Genomic DNA, 22464 nt, shown 5'->3' on the forward strand with positions numbered 1-22464 from the left:
TCTAGATAAAAAAATAATAGTGTATGTGTGTGCATTTTCACCCAGTATTAATCAGGGTATGTGTTTAGGTTTTGTGCATGTAAGGTAGATGCATATATATTCCTTCTGAGTATGTGTTATTTTCTGCTTTCCCATTATGTTTTGTCTAGCTGTATGTACTTTGCTCTAAGTCTCATGATCAGGAAAGAGGGATTCACCAACTTCTTCTCCCATAGAGATATCTTAGGGAATTGTTTTGCAAGATCTTTTTATTTGTAACCCCAGCTGGCTCTGGCTGATTTTCAAACTCATTCTTTCTACTTTTTTTTTCTTTTTGGCTTCTTCCACCACACCAAACTTAATAATAATAAAGTTGGAAGGGACCTTGGAGGTCATCTAGTCTAACCCCCTCCTCAGGGAGGAAACCCTATACCATTTCAGACAAATGGCTGTCCAGTCTCTTCTTAAAAACTTCCAGTGTTGGAGCATTCACAACTTCTGGAGGCAGGTTGTTCCACTGATTAATTGTTCTAACTGTCAGGAAATTTCTCCTTAGTTCTAGGTTGTTTCTCTCTTTGGTTAGTTTCCATCCGTTCCTTCTTGTCCTGCTTTCAGATGCTTTGGAGAATAGCTTGACTCCCTCTTCTTGGTCCCACTCCCTTCTGTTTTGATCAAGTTAACTTCCTGATGATTCCATCACTAATATTTCACACTTTTTTTAAAAAGATCTGCTATTTATGTTGGGGAACTATAATGCATATCTTCTTTTTAATTGGTTGATCAGTAAAAGACACCACCTAAGATGTTGATTTAATTCCTTCTCTTATTTCTCGCTAGATTATTTCATACTCTTATCAGGTATGTCCCCTTAGAATTTTATGTGGATGTGAATATTTTTAATGCAACCCCTTGGTTTTTTTCTCTCTTGCTTCTGTTTGAACATAGTATATCTTTCATTCACATTATTCCAACAGATTTCAGTTATTAAATCATACCTTTATAAGTGCTTGATCTCTGATTGCCTTCTGTAAGATTTACTTTGAATCGTTTTCATCCATGTTTGTTTCACTTTAGATAAATATATTTTCCCATTTTTTATGAGTTTACAATCCTGTCCTATGTTAAAACATGGGCCATGATTCCAGAAATGTAATTTCTTCCATCGATCCTGATTTGAATGGATGTAGCTGATTATTTACTTTATTATCCTTTTTTTTCTCTTTCCTCTCTCTTCCTTAGATAAGAAGAATGGATGAGAACATTGTATTATTCAGCTTCCCTCATAAAGTTTTGGGGCTGAGTTAATTATATCTTCTTTCACTGTTATTTGTTCTCATATGATTACAAAGGATGAACTACCCATTAGTAACTTTGATTAATCTTGACAAATATTCATCGCTTTCCTGATCTGTACTCTTAGAGATAGCACATATTACTGATCAGAGGGTCCAGCCCCAGACACTTGTTCTAAAATGTATTTCCCCAAATTTGTTTCAGAGACTCTTGGATTTGAATGAATAATTACTGAATGTAGAGAAATGCATATCCAAATTATGTACCTGAACACTGAACTATGGGCCCTCTTAAGCTACATTTCCTGGTTTGAAATTCATAGATGGAACAGTTTCTAAGCCTATTTAGAAAGAAGCATAGAAATTACAAAAAGAAAGCATATACTGTATGTGTAATGAAAAAAATACTACTGTATTTTGAAGAGAAAAACATACCTTTTTTTTCTAGAGACAACATGCTAAACATTATGTCAACAATTTAACTGAGTACTAAAATGGAAAGGTAGACTTTCATGAATGCCAAAATAATATTTCCAAGGAAATATCTTGAAAGAAAGTATTTTTTTTTACTAATTATTCTTTAAATTGTATAGCATGACACACTCTTGTTCTTAACAGACATCAAAATCTGGAGTGGGTAGCACTATACATTTAATAATAATCACTATACATGTAATAATAATAATAATAATCATAATGATGATGGTGGTGGTGGTGGTGGTGGTGGTGGTGGTGGTGGTGGTGGTGGTGGTGGTGGTGGTAGTGGTGACGATGACGATGTAATGATGCCTTTAACATCATCAAACAACAATATCTGCCTATTGTAAGTCCTTAGGAAGTGCTCAATAGGTGGATAAATGCAACCAACCATAATAATAACTAACATCAACAGATTCCTTTTGCATATCAAAAAATGAATATATTACTCTATCAATGCTTCCGTTTATTTCTTTACAAGGAAAGGTAAATATAAGATTGGAATTAGCTTTTCTATAATTAGTGGGTTGGAGTTAATTAATCTCAGAATGAGACCTAATCTAAATTGTTTTATTCTCTTGACGCTAGAGAAAGATTTCGCCGTGGCTTCCTGGCTTTCATGCCAGCAACGCTTTTAGAATTGTCAACTGGCAATCATGCACTAAAACAGAGCTAAGAGGAGCTTATGTTTCTTTTTCTTCCCTTTTTTCTTTCTTTTTCCTTGCACTTTTTACTCATTTTATTATCTTCTTTCCTCTTAAGTTTACTTTGCTTTATGATTTTTTCCTGTAATAAAAATTCTTATTAAAAATTATAATTATAATTGCAAAAAGAAGCAGAACTATGAGAGACTGCTGTTTTCTTCCCACATTTCTCATTTCTTTTCTCATCCATCCTTCCTTAACAGTCAAAGAGGGCTGATCTTACAAGTAGTTTTTTTTCCCATAAATATCACTTTATTTTACTTGGCAGAAACAGAAAGGTGTTAATGTTATTATTTTCAAAAGTAATGATAAATATATCCCGAAACAAGTAGCCTAGTGAAAATAAGGACCACATAACCATTTAAAATATGTAACAACATTGAGTATCTTTATGTCATTTCTTTAAGAATAGCTGATCTAATTAGCTGTATCTCCAAAATGTGTACCTAGCATTTTTAGTATTATCATAACATTTTGCTTAGAGTTGACATTTTTATTCTGACAAGCACTGTCTGGAGAGCTCTCAATAAATAATACATTTACAATTTTCTGTAAATAAGCACTGGACACAAATCATTATCCTTACTTACAGCTGCCCCTCTGTAATAGTGCTTTTACAAGGAAGGTGACTATTCAGTCTAATGCAGTCCTCCCAGTGTTCCAAATACATTTTCATTCATTACCACAGTCACTGGCTCTTAAAACGCTTTTAGATGCCATGGCAGAACAGCAGGAATAGCAGAACAAATATGACTAACTAAAACCAAAGTTCATCTCCAAAGAAACCAGAGGTTGTTCACCAAAATAAATTGAAGCCTGACATATAAGGTCAATTTATATGAAGTTAATCCACACACAGACTAGTTTCTTAAAGAATTTTTCATTACTAAAAGCCGGAAGCCATGAAAAAGGCCACAAAATTACTTGTTAATTCTAAACTCAACTATTGAATATATTTTACTCTGCAGTCGAAATGGATTGTCCCATTATAACATTGTTATCTATGATGTCAAAATTTATTGCAATGAAATATTCGTTTTCTCTTTTGCCAACTGCATTGAGTTGAAGATGTTTCATATGTTTTATAAATCCACCATAGAATGTAATTTTCTTTCTCTTCAAACTTCCCTCATACCTATGAGTTAGATTAGTGATTGATTCGAAGTATGAAAAATGGTTGAAGAGTATCAAAGATATTTGTCTGAACCCTGGCAAGACCAAAGGGATTTGGGGTGCAAGAGACTCTAAGATTTGGCACTTTGTAATCTTTAATTCTGGATGGGACTGCACTACCCATCCAGATAGATCTGGTTCGCAACTTGGGGGTTCTCCTGCTCTTGTGATTCCTGCTCAAAGAACAGGTGGAAGTTATGGCTAGGAGAGCCTTTGCACAACTTTGGGTTGCGTGCCAGTTGCAGTCTTTCCTGGATCAGGGGTTCCTGCATTTAAGCTTTAGTCATCTCACATTGGACTATTGCAATGCACCCTACATGGGGCTACTCTTAAACAGCATTTGGAAGCTACAGCTGATGCAGAGTGTGGTAACATGGGCAGTTCTTGGGGACACATGAATGGCCCATGTAACACCACTGCTCAGCAAGCTGCATTGGCTGCCAATCTGCTTCTGGGTGCAATTCAAGGTGTTGATAACTACCTTTAAAGCCCTTCATAGTAAAGGTCCAAGCTACTTGAGGGATTGCCCCATCCCACCTATGCTGGCTGGAAAGGCTTGCTGTGGGCCCCATCAGCCTATTTCAGCTGGCAGGATCCAGGAGAAGGACCTTGTCTGCCATTGCCCCTCCCTATGAAACATCTTGTCCCCCGGTGTGAGGTCCTCCTGACCTTCCAGAAGAATTGGCTCTACCAGTTAGCTTGGGGATCCAATGGGGGAGCATCAGAGTAGAGGTGATTGATCAATTAAAAACAAATCCCACCTTCCCTCATCCTGCTCCTGCCCCTCCATCTTTTAATTGGTCCATAGTGTTTTGGATTTTGTATTAATTTATTTATGTTTTTAATGTATATAGTTTTATTTTTTATGATTATAAACTGCCCAGAGTTATTGTGACGTAAGATGGGTGGCAAATAAATAAATAGTAACTAAGTAAATAAAAAAAAATTGCAGTCATAGGTGTGGGTGAAGTTCAGATTAAACAAAAAACCAAGGCCCAGGATTTGGCACTGTGGCTCCTGGCCTACTGATTGCAATGGCTCACTCTCTTTATGTAGTCCTCCTGACAAAAATGTTCAGTGCTTTCCAAATCATAAACCTAGCAAACAGACTAGTTCCCAGCCCAAATAAAATGGATTAATTTCAAATTACATGTTTGGGAAACAGTAAGGAATAATAAAAAGATTATCTTAATCATGTATTATTTATTATTTCATTTATATAATTTACATACCATGCTTTCATTGTTTTATAACATCTAGTCAGAAAGAGACACCTAAAGGATAATCACAGCCTTTGAATATTCAGCTATTTAAGGGAGATAAGAGGAATGGTGCTTTCTTTAATGTGAAACTATGTGGGTGGGATGTGGAGGAGATGAACAGGATGTAATAGTACAGCTGGTATTAAACCTAGATATTTTTCCTCAGGAAAGTTCAAGGGCATTTTAGTGCTTGTCAGTACTGATCGCATGTGTCTTTGTCTCATCCAAATGATAAAAAAAATCTCCTGAAACATTACTGCCCTTTATATAAGGCTAGTATTATGCTTCAAAGTATCCCCAGAACTGTCTAACAGCAAAAAAACAAAAACAAAAAACAAAAAAAACCAGCTAGTTACAAAAAGACTACTCAATTTTTTTCTGGTTCTTGATGAAGACAAAATGTTATATGATTATTATACCAAACAGACAAGTGGAAATAGTTACGTTTTAGAAAAGAATTCCTATTATGTGACTGTGAAATTACACTGAAAGATGGCCTCCAACATAGAAACTGGAGTGGTGACCTATTTATAAAACATTTTATTGAAATATGATATTACAGTGTTCATGAGAATCAAGGCTGAAAGTGAACTATGAATATGGGCCCCGAGTAGCTAGGTCTTGGGAATGAGCAGAAATGAAATGCTAAGTTTCCAGTATCCCAGATGATTAACCAGCCTAGCATTCCACATTGCTAGAGTTACACTAAGGCAGGGAAATCTAACCTCCTAGCTGCAGATAAACTGAGCTAAGTATCATTTGTAGAGACTGGATGACATATGATAAAGTAATGAATGTGGCTAAGTACTTTAGATTATTATTTGTGTATTTGATTTATACTCTGACTTTCTGTCCAGAAAAATAAGGATTAAAAAATTAATGTGGCACATGATATAAATTATCATTTTAAAAATATTAATTAAAAAATTAATTTAAATAAAAACTGATTTAGTGAATATTGAGAAATTATGTTTACACCATATTACATAGAAACTCTTCCTAATGAAACAAGTAAATTATTGTAATAGGAGTGTCTTCATAATATGGTCGAATCTCCTCCTGTTTGGAACAATGACTATTTAAATCAAACTTCCCAAATATGTTGACTTCCAGATCTGAAGGACACCAGGTGATAAACACTGCTCTAATTCCTTGCAAGCCCCATACTGGTAGTCCTCAACTTGTAACAGTAATTGAACCTCCAATTTTGGTTATAAGGCGTGATGGTTGTAAAGCAGGTGAGTATGATGGCCGATTTTCAACTCTGAAGATGCTACCATTCAGGATGAGTCCATAATAACACTGTAAATTCTATGCAATAGTAGTTGTGGCTAATGATGCAGCTGTGGTCTGACTTCTGGTTTGTGGTCGTGCCTCATCATCGGTGTGGCTTTGGGTTTGCTGCATCATTAACCACTTTAAACCCCTCCAATCCATACATGAAGCAAACTGACACCCACCATGAAGATGAGGCACAACCACGAATGCGAAGCCAAAAAATAGCAAGGCAGCCCACCATCTTAAATCCCCCTGCAACTCAGACTAACCTGAGCACAACAAAGCCCCCACCCAAACAGAACAGTCCCCCAGCCAATCAGAGCACAGCCAACCCCCCAGCCAATCAGAGCACAGCCAAGCTCCCACCCAATCAGTTCATACCCCCACTGGCAGTTAAAAGGAAGAAACAGCTAAGACCACACATTGCTCCTCGAAGCACGAAGCTGAAAACACCAGCCTGAAGATGACGAACGGGACTTCGTCGGAACGTCGCCAAGACACTTCCAATTTTACGCGGGAGAAAACCCAAATAACCAAAGACCTACATACAAATACCCGCGAAAACCTCAGAAAACAAATATATATATGTATATATAAATGGATATCTTGCTCAGTTTGGGGTTAATGGGAAAGAGATCCGGAAAATAATGCTAATACAGCAAAGTAGAGAATGATATTGTTAATGAAACAGACAAAACTGGACACTGAACTTTATTTATCTCTGTGTAGATGATAATGTATATCAGAACAGAAAGAAACTAAAAATTCTGTGGTTCAGTCATTTAATACAGAACAATAAGAATGGGCAGTATATGATTTTGCAGGTAGCCCCTATTGAGAGTGGTTTATGGTTCATGTTCTGATCTCCTGGTTGGTTGTATGATTTTTCTTTCCATTATTATTTTTTAATCTGTGAGCTGGCCAGAGATATTTTGGATTCAGGAGATCTCAAAAACTGATTAAATAAATACTATAAATGGTTTTATGGCTTCATTAAACATTACCTTCAATAGTGGAACTGAAGTGAGCTTCTGATAAATAATTTATTTAAGGATTTGGGCACACAGTCCAATAACACTAGGTAAAGGCTATTAGCTGTGCCTGTACTTGATGGTAGTAAAGAACACCTTCAAATTATGCTATAAGCAATTTTAGATCCTCTTTCTAATTGGAAATAGAGTCTATGACAGAAAGTGGAACAAGCTTTCTGCCTGTCTTGCCAACAAGCTGGGTCAGCTTTCACTGTCAGCACTTGGGCTAACAACTGTGTCACAATATCTTCACTGCAGCATGCCACATTCTTGCAAGCTGCTAACAATGCACTATGGCTGGTTTTCAGCCCAGTTTGTTTTGTAGTTCCCTTCTTTCCTCTTCTATTTTTGAGACTCATATAAATTAGCAGTTAGCACACAGGATGCATAAATGTAATATTGCACAAGAATTTTTAAACTCTATTGATGCCTGTTTGGTCCAGCAAACAGTCTATACTCAGCTTGTTTTTTACTATGATGCAAATGATATGGTATTATGAGAAGCTTTATTATTTAGAGGAGATTAAAACAGTTGTATGACACACTGAAGTATTCACAGATACAGTGGCCCAGATTATAAGCAGTACTTGGTCATTTAAATTATTGAAACAACCATATTTAATAATTTGGACTATGGTCTCTTAAGCAGGGTATATTGCTAATTAGTAATTTACTAATGTCATAATTCTTTGTCATTGACCATGAATTCAACAAATATAAATAATATAAATAAAATACAATAGATAGATGATAGACAGACAGACAGACAGACAGACAGACATACAGACAGATAATTTTGCTCAACCAGTGTGGCACATGAACATTTTTTCTCACAGAAGATGGATCATACATTTATTAAAAAGTAATTGTAACTGGAAGGCTGCATTGATTTATTATAGCAGCAGATGACTTGCTGATCATCAGCCTTAAATAAACAAATTACTGACTTTAATTACGTATCATTTCATGAATTTGAAATATACTTTATTTTGTATATGTATGTGCATATTTCTTGACCTGGTCTACCATGAGGGGCTGACAAAATTTGAGTAACCAGACTTAATTAATTCTCAAGTCATGTAAGTCCATTAAATTTGTCTGGCTATCTCTGTGTCCATTTTATGATATTGCTAACTTAATATCATAATTAAAATTCTTTCATTGTATTCAGGTATGTTCTATTAGCTATTGTATTAATCACTACATATAACATACATATCATATATATAACATGAGAAATGTAGAACTTAAGAACATGGTCATTTCAGCTCTACAGAAATGTGCATTCTTGCTGAAACTAAGAGTTTCAACTATTTTGAGCTGATCTTGAAATTAGTTGCTCAACAATTAACTTTTAGGCCCATATAAATCAACTGGAAGCAAGGGTTGCATACAAAATGGCAAGTTTGTTATATATACTCCATTCTGTGCAACATGGATAGTTATTTATAAACTCAACTAATGAAAGATGTTTATTCTAGTTTAATTACACTTTAAATTTTCTCAGTTATTTTGGGTACATTAAAGTTCTGTTATCTTACACTAATGAGTATCTAAATATGCCTATGAAATTAAAATATTTTCCTGTTCAGTGAAAAAAGCCTAACGATATCTGAATATCTGGAGCCTAGTATCTGAGAATCCTGCCATTACCTACTGTAATTTAGCCTAAATTCAGGGTCTTTTTCCATAATAGGTGTTTGAATTTTCTCATTTAAAGAATCCACTCAAGAATATGAAAATTAAAGAAGCAAACAACACTAAATACTTAGGGAATAATATGTATAAATATGTAAAAGTGCTTTTTTATTGATTACTGAATCAGTTTTCATTATCTGCAAGGAATACAGTCCAGGCAGCATACTGAAATTCAAACTTTCTCATCAATGACTTTTTGAAATGTCTGTTACAAAGTAAGTGTGAGTGATGTAAATGGAACTTATTGTGGGTCAGTACAGCATTGCAGGCTAAATTATTTGAAGTCCAAGTAAGCTAATTAAAACAGACTCCCCTAAAAGAAATAATGTGGAAGTTAATAATATGTATTAAAGAGGAGAGAGGGAAATGAATAAAGTTTAAATTTTAAACATGAATCTTGAAAATCTTTTTTATTAACTGCAAAAATGAAACAAATCTCAGCAGTATGATGTTTAAATTTAAATTTAAAATGTTCCTTGGTAAAAGTTCCTTCTACCCTCAGGATGCTGCTATAGAAGATTGCATGCCCAAACAACTAGACACAAAAAGAGTTTTTTCCACCATGCCATCATTCTGCTAAATATATAGTTCACACAGCATTGTCTTATGCCTAAGGATATATAACTATGTAGCAGGACTGCATTACTATTATCTTTCTCATCTTTCCTATTATCTTCTCCTATTGGTATCTTATGACCATCACTTTGTTGGTTGTATCTTATGATTTATTTTTGATTTATGATTTATCACTTTGTAGGTATACTGAGAGTTTATGAACTGGAGACAAATTCCTCGTGTGTCCAATCACACTTGGCGAATTAAGAATATTCTATTCTATCCTGTTCTTAAAAAAAAAAAGGTGAGCCCAAATATAAAAATAAATTTAAAACGTTTTCAATGATTTAGCCATCAAAATGAAGCCAGCAACTTAGCTGGAAAAAAGCTTAAATGTGAACTTCAAAATTAAATTTAAAGACAGATGGCTATGTAAAATCTGAGACATTATCACTGTTGTGAAGTTTAAGACACCTATATAGAACATATTTAACTATGTGCTTGTCATATAAACTAAGCCAAAAAAGAGATGTAGAATCTGTCTTAGATCTATTCCCATGTATAATTCAGTCTACCCTTACTTATAAAGTTACTGCATCATTTTTTCAATTGCAAAATGTAAACATACTGAATCACTTCAAACTTGCTATTAAAATCTATCGCCTGAGCTTGTGATCAGAACTGGATCCAAAGACATCATAAAAATCTCCCTAATGGTTTCCACTTGTGCAGGATCCCACTCTATTGTAATCATCTCTGATGGCTGTGGTTTATCTGAATTTGTAATCCAACACTTCTGAAATATGCAAAGGATGACGTTCTACCCATGGTCAATGTTTTTAAGACTCCATAAACATGTGTCCCAGAGGAGTATGTTAGCCAATATAGGACGAATACCTAGGGGTTTTTTAATTCTCATCATCCAGAGTTTCACAACTGAACCACAGACTACCCCAAAAAACAACACAGAAACTGTAATATAAATTACTAATAGAATATACTTATTCAAGTACAAAATCATGCTCTGGTGATTGTTTATCCATACCTATCAAAAGCTTCACAACCTTGACCTCATTTAAGGGCATTTTGAATTTTTGGAAACATATCATTATGCTCATGGTGCTATTTTATAAACAGTTCTCATTGGTATATGAGAAAGCTATCCCCCAAACTTGATAATGAGAAATTCTCATAGGCAATATCTGTTCTTCACTTGCCTTCCATTCCAAATCCAATCAGCCTTGGCCCAGATCTCTTGAAATATTAAGCACAGATTGTAGAATGAAGCCAATATACCAGATGAATTCCCGCACCATTAAATAAGATTATAACTGACAATCAACATGCCATTTATTCTCTTGTGCACAAATCTCAATCAGAAATTTGTCTAATGAATTTCTCAGTAAAAATATAGGTATACACATAACCACACACACACACACACACACACACACACACATTTCAGAGGTCAAGTGAGTATGGATCTATTCAGATAAACATCATATACAAACATCAATAGTAGTTCTATAAATAGGCATCAAATATAGATTCACCTTAACTTTTAATTCACTATTTGGCTGAAGACAGAAATTAAACATACATACACACACACATACATACACACAGAAAGAGATAAATGCATATTTATATACAAACACACACACATACATACATACCCTCCTGTTCAGTTCTCGTCATCTCTTCTAGTTTCTTCTGTTTCAAAGTGTCCACCACATCGGCAAGACTTCCTTTGCGGCGTTCTGGAGTTCCAAAATTAACACTGGTCATTAGCTCATTGCGATCACGACCACTTTCTTCGGGCTTATGTGGTGAGGTAGAAGTATTTCGGAAGGAATATAAGGAACATAACTTATTATTTTCTGACTCCTGTAAAGAAACAAGACAATAATATAATATTTAATACATTGTAACAGGGTGTCTGTTATAACTCAAAAGCAACTGAATAATTTGAAATATTCTACTGAACTAAACCAATTTTTAGTTACAGTTTTATTTTGGCTGTTGATAAAAAGAACTTTAATTCTGCAGTATGCATTTGACTAGCCCCTGAAGAAAAAAAAATCATCTATTTTTCATCTGAGTCTTGGCCCGTAAAAGGAAGAGTCCAAAGGCTCCAAAAGCTATTTATTAAGATTCAAGGGAACTAGGAAGTCCTTGAAATTTCTTATTGGCTCAGAATAAAGTTGTTATGTCTCTTGAAATGATGAGCTAATTACCTGAGCTTAAAACTTAGGTAGAATTCCAACATATTCTCTCTATTAACTCTTCCACAGCTTGATTAATTGGAGAAACATCTCCTCCCCCCAAATATACAGACTCCATTTTCAATATAATTTATAGACATATGATCTGAGGTATGGGATGAAAAAAACATTAGTAATAATTCTACTTAATCCTTATTTCAGTCAGAAACTCAAAATCTTCAAAATTTCTCAGGCTAGCTCAGCTATGGTTTTCTTTTCTAGAGCTTTAAAAAATCAGTATTTGGAAGCTGTTGTATAATTCCATAGGTAAATACATGAATTGCTACTAATAAAAATTCAGGTCTGTGACATATTTCAGTAAGTTCATTCCAGCAGCATATTAAATCATATGTTCTAGAACTCAAAGAATTAGATGTTATGTTGTGTTGTGTTGTTTTATATTATGCTAATTTTTATTCTATTTCAAAGAATAATTTGGGGATAAATTAGGAAAAAAAATTGGACAGAATTTGAAACCTAAGTTTTTTCTGAAACTTGACTATCCAGATAGGACTTCAACCACTATGACTGACACTATTAAATGAAATAATGGCAAACAGATTGTAAAAGTAAGATTATTCTTGTTTCATTTTTATCTTTCAGTAGGGATTCATCAAGGCTGATGGTAGGAAACTCTTCCTTTAAAGTCGGAGTTGGATAGGCACCATTTTTCTTATATACTTAAGACACTGTGATGAAAACTCTGACAATAAATTTCATAAACCTAAAAATAATGTTTATTTTTCAAAACATGTCACAGTTACTTAAACATTAAAAAAATAAAGAATTAATAGAGAATATAAGTACTCAGGACTCGATTTTTCATAAAACTTATAAGGACCTTGAAAGATAAATATGCACCTGAAATTGGAATTAGTTATTTCTACTTCAGCGTAGCTAATCACAGTACTCCCCAGCTCTCAAAATATTTAAAATTTAAATCTGTTTCAGTGTTATCCCGATGGTATCTCCCAGCTAAAATGATAAATGAATTTGTGCAGCTACTAGTTTCATTGCATAATGGCTGTGCAAGAAATAATTACACCACTTAGGTTTAAGGATTTCATTTTAATCTATATATCATATGGATTTTCAAACTTTACAGCACAAAAACTGCCCACTGATGGATTGCACAGGTAAAAAGCGAAACAAAGCTTGGAGATAGTTTTGATGTTGCATATCTTGCCCAGACAAATCAAAGTATCTGTCAAAACTGACCCCCACTTTTTTTGTAAAAGACAAAGACCCTCTTTAACTCACCCTTTGTCTAGACTAGGGGTCTTCAAACTTGGCCCTTTTATGACTTGTGGACTTCAACTCCCAGAATTCCTCAGCCAAGCATGCTGGCTGAGAAATTCTGGGAGTTGAAGTTCACAAGTCATAAAAGGGCCAAGTTTGAAGACCCCTGGTCTAGAAGACAGATCAGGTTTAAAACAAATGTTGTAACTCTCCCTTAACTGCTGGTGGCACTCCCTTGATTTTTGACCCACAGTCTGAGAACATCTACAGCAAATCTGCTTCCCCCCCCCCACTGATTTTGCTTGTCAGAAGCCAGCCAGGAAGGCTACATATGGTGAACACTGAATCCAGAGGACAGTGCGACTGTCATAAATATATGCTAGTTGCCAAACTCCCAAATTTTGTTCATGTGACCTTGGGGATGTTGCAACAATCGTAAGTGTGAACAATGGTCACAAGTCACTTTTTTCAGTGCCGTTTTAACTTCGAGCAGTCACTGAACAAATGGTTGTAAGTCAAAGACTGGTTACATGTATGGTGTGACTACAGTCTCTTATTCATACTCAAAATAGTCCTTGGCTTTTGTTTACTACTATTTTTAAATGATGTTAACAGAATTAAAGCATCAAAATGCACACAGAAGGACGAGATTTAAAATAAAGTACCTTTTTTCCCCCCTAATCTCTACTGCAGGTATTCCTATAATAGTAGATTCCAATCATCACATTTCCCTCACAAGGCAAGGGTTACCAGTTCAAAACCAAGTAGAAACAACGTTTTTTAATTCTTATTGTTCTTCTCCTTTGAGCGTTTCCACTCAACTAAAAAAAATAAATAAATACTTGTCCACCAGTGGATCACTGAAATGCTGGCCCTTATTTATTTACTTACTTACTTAGTTGTCCAGCCCTAGGTAAATCCATTTGGTTCAGGAGCTGGGGTGAAACCCTCCTACCTCAAGTGACAGCAAGAATGGTGAAATGGTCCACTGGCAAACTGGTTAAAAAAAAAGCAGTAAAGTGGGTAGCTCAGTGAAAGAAAAAGGGTGACTTAAAAAATTGTTTCTTCCTTGTTTCAAACTCTACAAATATGATAAGCAGTAAGCTGCAGTGGAAATTGAGGATTCAACCTAAGAAAGTAACTTGATTAAAAATAAATGTGCCTAAACGATAACATGTACCCATCCTGTGGACCACTGTTTCTCAACCTTGGCAACTTTAAGATTTGTAGACTTAAAATCTCAGAATTCCCCAGCCATCATGCTGGCTGGGAAATTCTTGAAGTCCACACATTTTAAAGTTGTCAAGATTGAGAAATATCAGTTAAGACCATTTGATATGAGCATGTTCTGTGTTCGTAGAACTTTATAGTGCTAAATATCTTAAAATATCCTTCCAAATATAATATTGGCTGAAGTTTACATTTTGCAAATGTTAAGATTCTCGTGTGGTTTGCTATTTTTATTTAGTAACTTTTCTTAATTTTTAACATTTTCTTAATTTTAATTTTCTTAATTTTGCAGTGATGTTTATCTATAAACAAATCAACTGAATAATTCTCCAAATTGGCCTGGACTCTAGCCCAATATACTCAATCTTCAACCATCCTAGACATGGTATATTCTTTATGTGTGTACACCAGATAAATCGATGCTATATTTATTTCATCTCATATACATATGCTGTGGTAAGAAATTATGTGTGACTATAGATTTCCCTCATACATTCATTACTGGGTTTTCCTGCATATGTCCTTAACTATACAGCATGAGTATATTACAGCAAACTATTGTATTTTATAATAACATGGCCTTCAAGTGGGAGGCAGCTTGAAAGAATGAATTCTTTCTTTTGTAGGGCATGAGAAATGAATAGAAAGAGGAGCATTTATAATATTTATTTTATTTTATTTTATTTTATGAGACTTATATACCGCTTTAAGTGCAAGCACTCTCTAAGTGGTGTACACCAGTAAGCAATGTATATATATAGAGAGAGAGAGAGAGGTTAGAAAGGCTTTTAAAAAAATGTTGATATTATCTTTTAAGAAAAATTAATTGAATTGAAATTCATTGGTCATCAATTGTTCTGAGAAAGAGGGAAGTGATTCCCTCCCCCCAATCACAAGTATAAACAATTTTAGTAACATCACCTTCTCTCAAAGTACAACAAATGTTCTCTTCTTCCCATCTCCCATCTCTCATCTATAAACAAACATTTAAAGTCTTCTTGTTTAGTCCTGATCAGCCAAAGTCAATTTAGGGTTATCGTAGTTCACAACATATATATTTTAACCTTGATCAAATAAACCAATCTTATATTCCTTTCCTTTACTCTTAACAATCTTGATCATTAGTCCCTTCGAGAAATATCCAAGAACTGGATTTGTTTTCCTCTTTTCTTTATCCCTTCTCATAAAATTCTTCAAAGCTTTAACAAGTTGCTTTTGTAAATCCAATATAAAATAGTTATCCAGTCACTCTTTTGGTTGTCATTTTAATATTGAAACAACCATGTCAGGTGCGAAAGATCAGGTCTATGCATGAACGTCCAATTAAACTGATTTATTGCTACTCATGCCTATGCACCAGAATCTTCTCAATTAACAGCATCTGCCTGGAGTTGGATAAAGGTCAACATTCAAGGGGGGTTGGACTTATACCGCATGTGGCAATGTAAGATGATCCCTCTTTTAACTCCACCCCAGGTTCTGCCATCCCTCCTACAGTCCAGTTTCATACAATCCAGTTGTATGTTCAGTGTAGGATATTTTTCCATATTATTTGCATAGGATAATGATGACTGGAGGATTCAAGCCTTGTCAGGAGACCAAAAATCGTACATGGAAGGACTAAAAAAATGGGCTATTTTTAACCTTGATGACTGAGAAAGGCTAACGACACTTTTCAAATACCTGAAGAGAAGGTATTTGCAAAGGCCAAGTCCTATTCTATTATTATCCAGAACATAGCACACCTAACAAGAAGAAGAGGAAAACAACAACAATAGATTCTGGATAAGTGAAGTGAAGTGTTAATACCAATTTACAATGCCTTGGTAAGGCCACACTTGGAATATTGATCCAGTTTTGGTCACCATGATGTAAAAAAGATGTTGAGACTCTAGAAAGAGTACAGAGAAGACCCACAAAGATGATTAGGGGACTGGAGGCTAAAACATATAAGGAACAGTTGCTAGAATTGAATATGTCTAATTTAATGAAGAGAAGTAGGAGGGGGGACATGATAGCAGTGTTCCAATATCTCAGGGGCTGCCACAAAGAAGAGGGAGTCAAGCTATTCTCCAAAGCACCTGAAGGCAGGACAAGAAGCAACTGGTGGAAACTAATCAAGGAGAGAAGCAACCTAGAACTAAGGAGAAACTTCCTGACAATTAGAACAATTAATTAGTGGAACAACCTGCCTCCAGAAGCGGTGGATGCTCCAACACTGGAAGTTTTTAAGAAGAAACTGGACAGCCATTTGTCTGAAATGGTATAGGTTTCCTGCCTGAGCAGGGGGTTGGACTAGATGATCTCCAAGGTCCCTTCCAACTTTTATTATTGTTGTTTTTATTTTTGTTGTTGTTGTAATATTAGGAAAATCTTCCTGTTAATTACAGTAGTTCAGCAATGGAACCAAATATCTTCAACATACATCTTTAAGCTGATCCTGGATATGAAAGGGTTTTTTTTTTCTTTGAATTCCTAACTCTAGCATTTAGATGGGCTCAACATATTAAGACATTCTATGACTTCTGTAATTTTTCCAAATTATTTTAAAGTACTATAATGACTTGAAGATTCCTGACTGTATGTGTTTTAACACTAAATATCTAGCTATAGTTTGCCAATATACACTATTAGCTATTTTCTGGCTTTGCACAATAGATTGAACTGTAAGTTAATTGAATGGACTGAATTTGCACATTACGATAAACCACACTAAATAAAGAGTTTTGAAAGGTTAAAATTAACCAGGTTTTGTGATGCTATGCAAATGCAGCTGCTAAATCTTTAACTGACCTGGTTAAATGTGTCGTGCAAATCCAGTCTTAGAATTACATTAAAAGAAGTTAATATAATAGGATCTTTATGCCACATCTTCATGTCTCTTCCAGGAAGTCTAACCATAAACTTCTTATATCTTTTTGGGAATTCAGCTTTGGTATGAAGGCTATCAAATATTTATTTCTGTTTCTAAATTCCTCCTGGATGTATGTTACAGGTCAATTTGATTTTTTTAAATAATGTATTGCTTATCCTTTCCTTTCTTCATATATATTTTTAAAATTATTCTCCCCCCACAATTTGTGTCATACACACACATACCTGCACATGCCCACACTCACAAACATACAAACATAGAGAGACAGAGAGCACATGCTATCATAGCCTTAAATCCTGAGAAGTGAAACCAGGATTCTACACATATGTTAGAACTTTCCCTCCTTCTCCTTATTAGCTTGCATCCTGGGTTATTCCTTTCCAACATTCATGTTTGGATAATCATAAAGATAACCACAAGAAATTGATTAAAGCAAGCCCCTTATACACCAATAGCCTTTTGGATCAGATCCACTGTTTTATTTACATACTTTAAACCTGTTAAACGATTTATAAAAGTACAGCTTTATTAAGAGCAACAAAGATGATTAGGGGACTGGAGGCTAAAACATATAAGGAACAGTTGCTGCAATTGGGTATGTCTAGTTTAATGAAGAAAAGGATGAACACTGATAGCAGTGTTCCAATATCTCAGGGGCTGCCACAAAGAAGAGGGAGTCAAACTATTCTCCAAGGCACCTGAAGGCAGGACGAGAAGCAACTGATGAAAACTGATCAAGGAGAGAAGCAACTTAGAACTAAGGAGAAACTTCCTGACAGTTAGAACAATTACCAGTGGAACAACCTGCCTCCAGAAGCGGTGAATGCTCCAACACTGGAAGTTTTTAAGAAGAGACTGGACAGCCATTTGTCTGAAATGGTGTAGGGTTCCTGCCTGAGCAGGGGGTTGGACTCAATGACCTCCAAGGTCCCTTCCAACTTTACTACTACTACTACTACTACTACTACTACTACTACTACTACTATTATTATTATTATTATTAGAATGATTTTGTCTCTGAAAGCAATATACTCTGCTTCAGTGCTTTGATAACCAGCATCAAGACATTGTTGCTAATTGCTTGTCTCACTTCATCCAATGTGGCTTTTGTGCATGCACAGAAACGCCTTTTGACGTCAATGAACTGCTCCATCAGTTAGAAGTGGAACACAGGCTCCCTTCAAGGAACAGCTTGAAAAGTGCCTTGAGTTGCCTTGTTCACATCAATTTGTGTTGATTCCTGTGTGTGAATGACTATACTGCTACAACTGGTATACATGTATGTAGCATAAATATCTGCTAAGCTAGAACTTTCATGCCTATAGCTGTAGTATTTGGTATACAATATATATTTTCGTTGGAACAACCTTCATTCGGAGTTCAAGATAACTTTTAAGTCTTCACTGGGACAATATTACCTTCAAAGATTGCCTCCCTGCAGCACTCATACTATATAGGTGATACAACTCCGCTTCTTATTCCAATATTGGTCTACAAATATGCAATAAATGTTGATTAGGGTTACTAATAAATCAATATCTGATGACATCTTTATAATCAACTGTTGTTTAACAAAAGCAAATGTTTAGTCCATTGTTGTTGTGAAAGCTTGAAAAAGCATGGTTATCTAAATATTGCATAGCAGAAGTAAAAGAATTCTGTTAAGTAAAGAGGCTATCCATGTCCATATAATTTGAGCCCTTGTCAAATATTATAATATATCCTGGTGCACACTCCTCAAGAAATACATCAATTATGTCACATTATATGTACTCTATGTAAATTATGCAATATATCAGATTTCCTTACCCAAGACCCAAATCATATTTTTAGAGAAGCATACAAATGAAATATGTATGTTTTCTGGAGTCAAAGATCATCTAAGGTGTCAGAAAGGAATTCTCTCTATGCATGCAGAAGCATTTTTAAAGGAAATTTATCATTTTAGTTATTCCTTTCATTTGAGGAAAACTATACTGATGCTTTGTTTTCAAATACTGAAGATATGAGTGGATATTAAAGACTCATTGTCATAATTCAATTTGTGCTGCAAAATAGTATAGATCAGTTCACAAGAACACTGGAAAATTATTCTTTTGATTTTGGAAAAAACTATTTGTTTTCTATGACAGCCCTAATTTGAGGTAAATGGAGTTCAGTTAAGGAAACATTAGTGAACACAACTTATTTCTGGCTGATAATAGAAGACACATAGCTTTCAAACAGGTAGTCCTTGCTTAACAATGGTAACTGGGACCAGAATTTCCATCTCTAAGCAATGCAGTCTACATTGCAATCATTAGGCAAATATTGTGGGTTGTTAAGTGAGGATCTAATTATGACTTCCTATCAGCTGGCAACAAACAAGGTCAACGGGGAAGATGGCAGGAAATTGCAAAACCTGGGAGGCTCACAAATTGACAAGTGGGTAGGTAAGTGGGGTACACACATGTACTACAAAATATGAAATCTTCAGAATTTTGTATTCTGTAGTCAGGCCACTTGGGAGAAAAAGCAGCAGGAGTGGAAATGACTCACAGAAGCAACTTGCGACTTTTCTGCAAATGGCAGGAGTGGGAGTCGATTGCTAAGCACCCAGATGATAATCATGTGACTGCAGGTGTGCTGAGACTGCTAGAACTTTAAGCACTTATAAGCACCATTCATCTCATACCACCGTAACTTCAAATTATTGCTGAACAAGGACTACCTGAAAAACATGGACAATTATCAAAGTATTCAAGAGATTAAGCAAGCAAGTGACAACTAAATACAGGTGGTCCTCGATGTACAAGAGTTTATGTAGTGACCGTTCAAAGTTACAATGGCACTGAAAAAAGTGACTTATGACTGCTTTTCACACTTACGACCATTGCAACATCCCGACAGGTCACATGATCAAAATTCAGATGCTTGGCAACTGACTCATATTTATGATGGTTTCAGTGTCCTGGGGTCATGTGATCTCTTTTTGCCACCTTCTGACAAGCAGAGTCAATGGGAAAGCCAGATTCACTTAACAACCGTGTTCCTAACTTAACAACTTTACTGATTCACTTAACAGAAAAGTCATAAAACTCACTTAATAAATGTCTCATTTAACAACAGAAATTTTAGGCTTCATTATGGTCGTACGTCGAGGACTATCTGTAGTTGGAAAATACTATTACTAGTGGAAGTTGAAGCAAGTAAATTTATTGTAGGAATGCTGCCTTGTGCCATGTATTTGAAGGGAAATTATCTAAGACATCTAAGAAAGGCAAATGATAAAATGATAACAATTAAATGTTAAACTTTAAATGTATTTTACAATCTGATTCACTAGAAAACATCTGAGTGAACAAATTAGAGTGAAACAACAGAATATATTCGCTGTGTATCAAAATATTTGATTTGATCTGATCTGATCTGATTTAAAACTGTGAAGGCAAGCTGGAGAGACAGAAACATGGGTGAAAGGGAGGATTTTCCATGGTATTTTCTTTGGGGTTTTGACTCTCTTCAGGATTAATTGTTTGAAACCTAAGTGAAAGCAATAATAAATTGTTATTATATAATAATTTGTTATTAGACAATATCTTAAACTGACTGCAAAAGCTTGGGTTAGTTTTCTTTGTGCTATCATTGTCCTCATGCATTTTAGATATGTGGAAAAGGAATTTAATGTTTCATTCTTCCTCAGAACCATGCCAATCTGGCTGTTCTAGGAGTGGTCTGGCAATTATCAGATGTAAGACTTCCAGAACAGGAAATAGTTTATGATCTTCTGGATATGGTTGCCTGGAAATCCTACTTCCATTGGATTTACTTCCAGAAAATTGCTGGACCACCCATAGCATAGTTGGATTACTTGTGTCCTGAAGAAGAACAAAATGTTCTGGAGTTCCTTGGAATGTTCTGTATCTGGAAATAGGGGGGGGGGAATCACATTCCTAAAACAAAATATACTTGAGTTAAGGTGCTAATTTTGGTAAAAGTATCATTTCTCATAGCACAAAAACTCTATAAAAGATATCTTGTTGGTTGCTCTTTTTTGGCACTTGAACTATATACATGCAACGATACCTGAGTTAAAAAAAATCCTAAAAATAGGCTATAGGATTGTGCATCTTCAGTTTTAGTATGCAGTTCCCCTCTATCGTTACCCTCTATTTAGTTTGCTGTTACACAGGACTGACACTATTATTACTTTAAATTAAACCTGGTAGGATCAATTAACATTCAAACCACAACTGAATTCAGTGATTACAATTCATGCATTATGCTAAACCTAATGTGTGAACCTAGCTACTATGATAAACCACAGTCTAAATCATAGCATGTTGTACACCAAATAAATCAGCTGTAGTTTCTACTATTGAAATAAATTATCATTAAAATAAACCTGCTCAAGCATACCGTATAAACTCAGTGACACATCTCCTTTCATTCAAACCTTAACTACAATTATCAGACAGAAATGCTGAAACATGCAGGAGCCAAGGGGAATCTATATGTAAAACAAGCATTGAGGTCAGAGTGCAAAAACAAATTCAAGTACGATTCAGGTGAGGGCATTATATTTTCTATTTACTGTAGTTTGTGTACCTAACCTGTGCACAATGAAATATAGGACAGGGCTATCGTAACCATGGTCACTGTTAAATCATGGTGAAATGAGCTGATTGTTTGTATTGTCTTAGGAGCACGATCAAAAAGGGAGTATCCTTAATTTCCAAGTCAGGGTCTACTCTTCCCCCAAGAAAAGAAAATCTTTAAAATTATAACCCTGTGTGTATTATGCTAGTAGAACACTAACTGATTTCAATACAAATCCAGAAAAATATCCTTCAAAAGACCAGTGATCTGTTTCGACACTTCATTAGGGGAAATTAATTCGTAAAATAAGAAAAGTAACGTAAGTGAGCAATGTTACCATAGTTGCAGAATGGATCACGTACCAGAAGCCTGCAATGCTTTCCTGTTCAATAGCCAACAAAATTACACACAAACACAAGCCACTCCTACTTCTATAGGACTTCAAGGATAGCAGAAGAAAAAAGAAACAGTAACATGAATGGATCGCTTGTTATTTCAAGGTCTTCAAACTTGGCCCTTTTATGACTTGTGGACTTCAACTCCCAGAATTCCTCAACCAGCCATACTTGAACCAAGTTTGAAGACCCCTGTATTTATCAGTCATCACATTTAATAGGATACATGCAAATACTTATACCCCAGGAAAGTTGGATATCCATATTTAATTCTAAGATCTGGCAGCAAGTTGGCCCTTTTAACTCAAGTAAAAAGCAAACATTAATGGAAAAATGTTTTTGTCATTATATTAATATTTTCTTGTGTTGGGGTCCAACAAAATATATGTACAAATAAATGGGTTTTTTTTTTAAATTAAATCTCTAGATGAGCA

General features: G+C 35.1%; 1 protein-coding gene across 16 annotated transcripts in view; it reads right to left on the reverse strand.

Moving 5' to 3' along the window:
* The window catches only part of SOX6 (SRY-box transcription factor 6), a 480950-nt gene that overhangs the window by 237712 nt on the left and 220774 nt on the right, over window positions 1–22464 (reverse strand). For 15 of the 16 annotated variants that reach the window (XM_039344591.1, XM_039344594.1, XM_039344588.1 and 12 more), the window contains one exon: window positions 11126–11336. In XM_039344591.1, the coding sequence (XP_039200525.1) occupies window positions 11126–11336 (211 nt within the window). Of the gene's footprint in view, window positions 1–11125; window positions 11337–13843; window positions 13896–22464 lie in introns of those variants that run through there. The other variant, XM_039344601.1, reaches the window with a different exon arrangement.

This window comes from Crotalus tigris, unplaced genomic scaffold (genome assembly GCF_016545835.1).
Source record: "Crotalus tigris isolate CLP2741 ecotype Arizona unplaced genomic scaffold, ASM1654583v1 scf7180000017933.3771270, whole genome shotgun sequence".
NCBI lineage: Eukaryota > Metazoa > Chordata > Lepidosauria > Squamata > Viperidae > Crotalus > Crotalus tigris.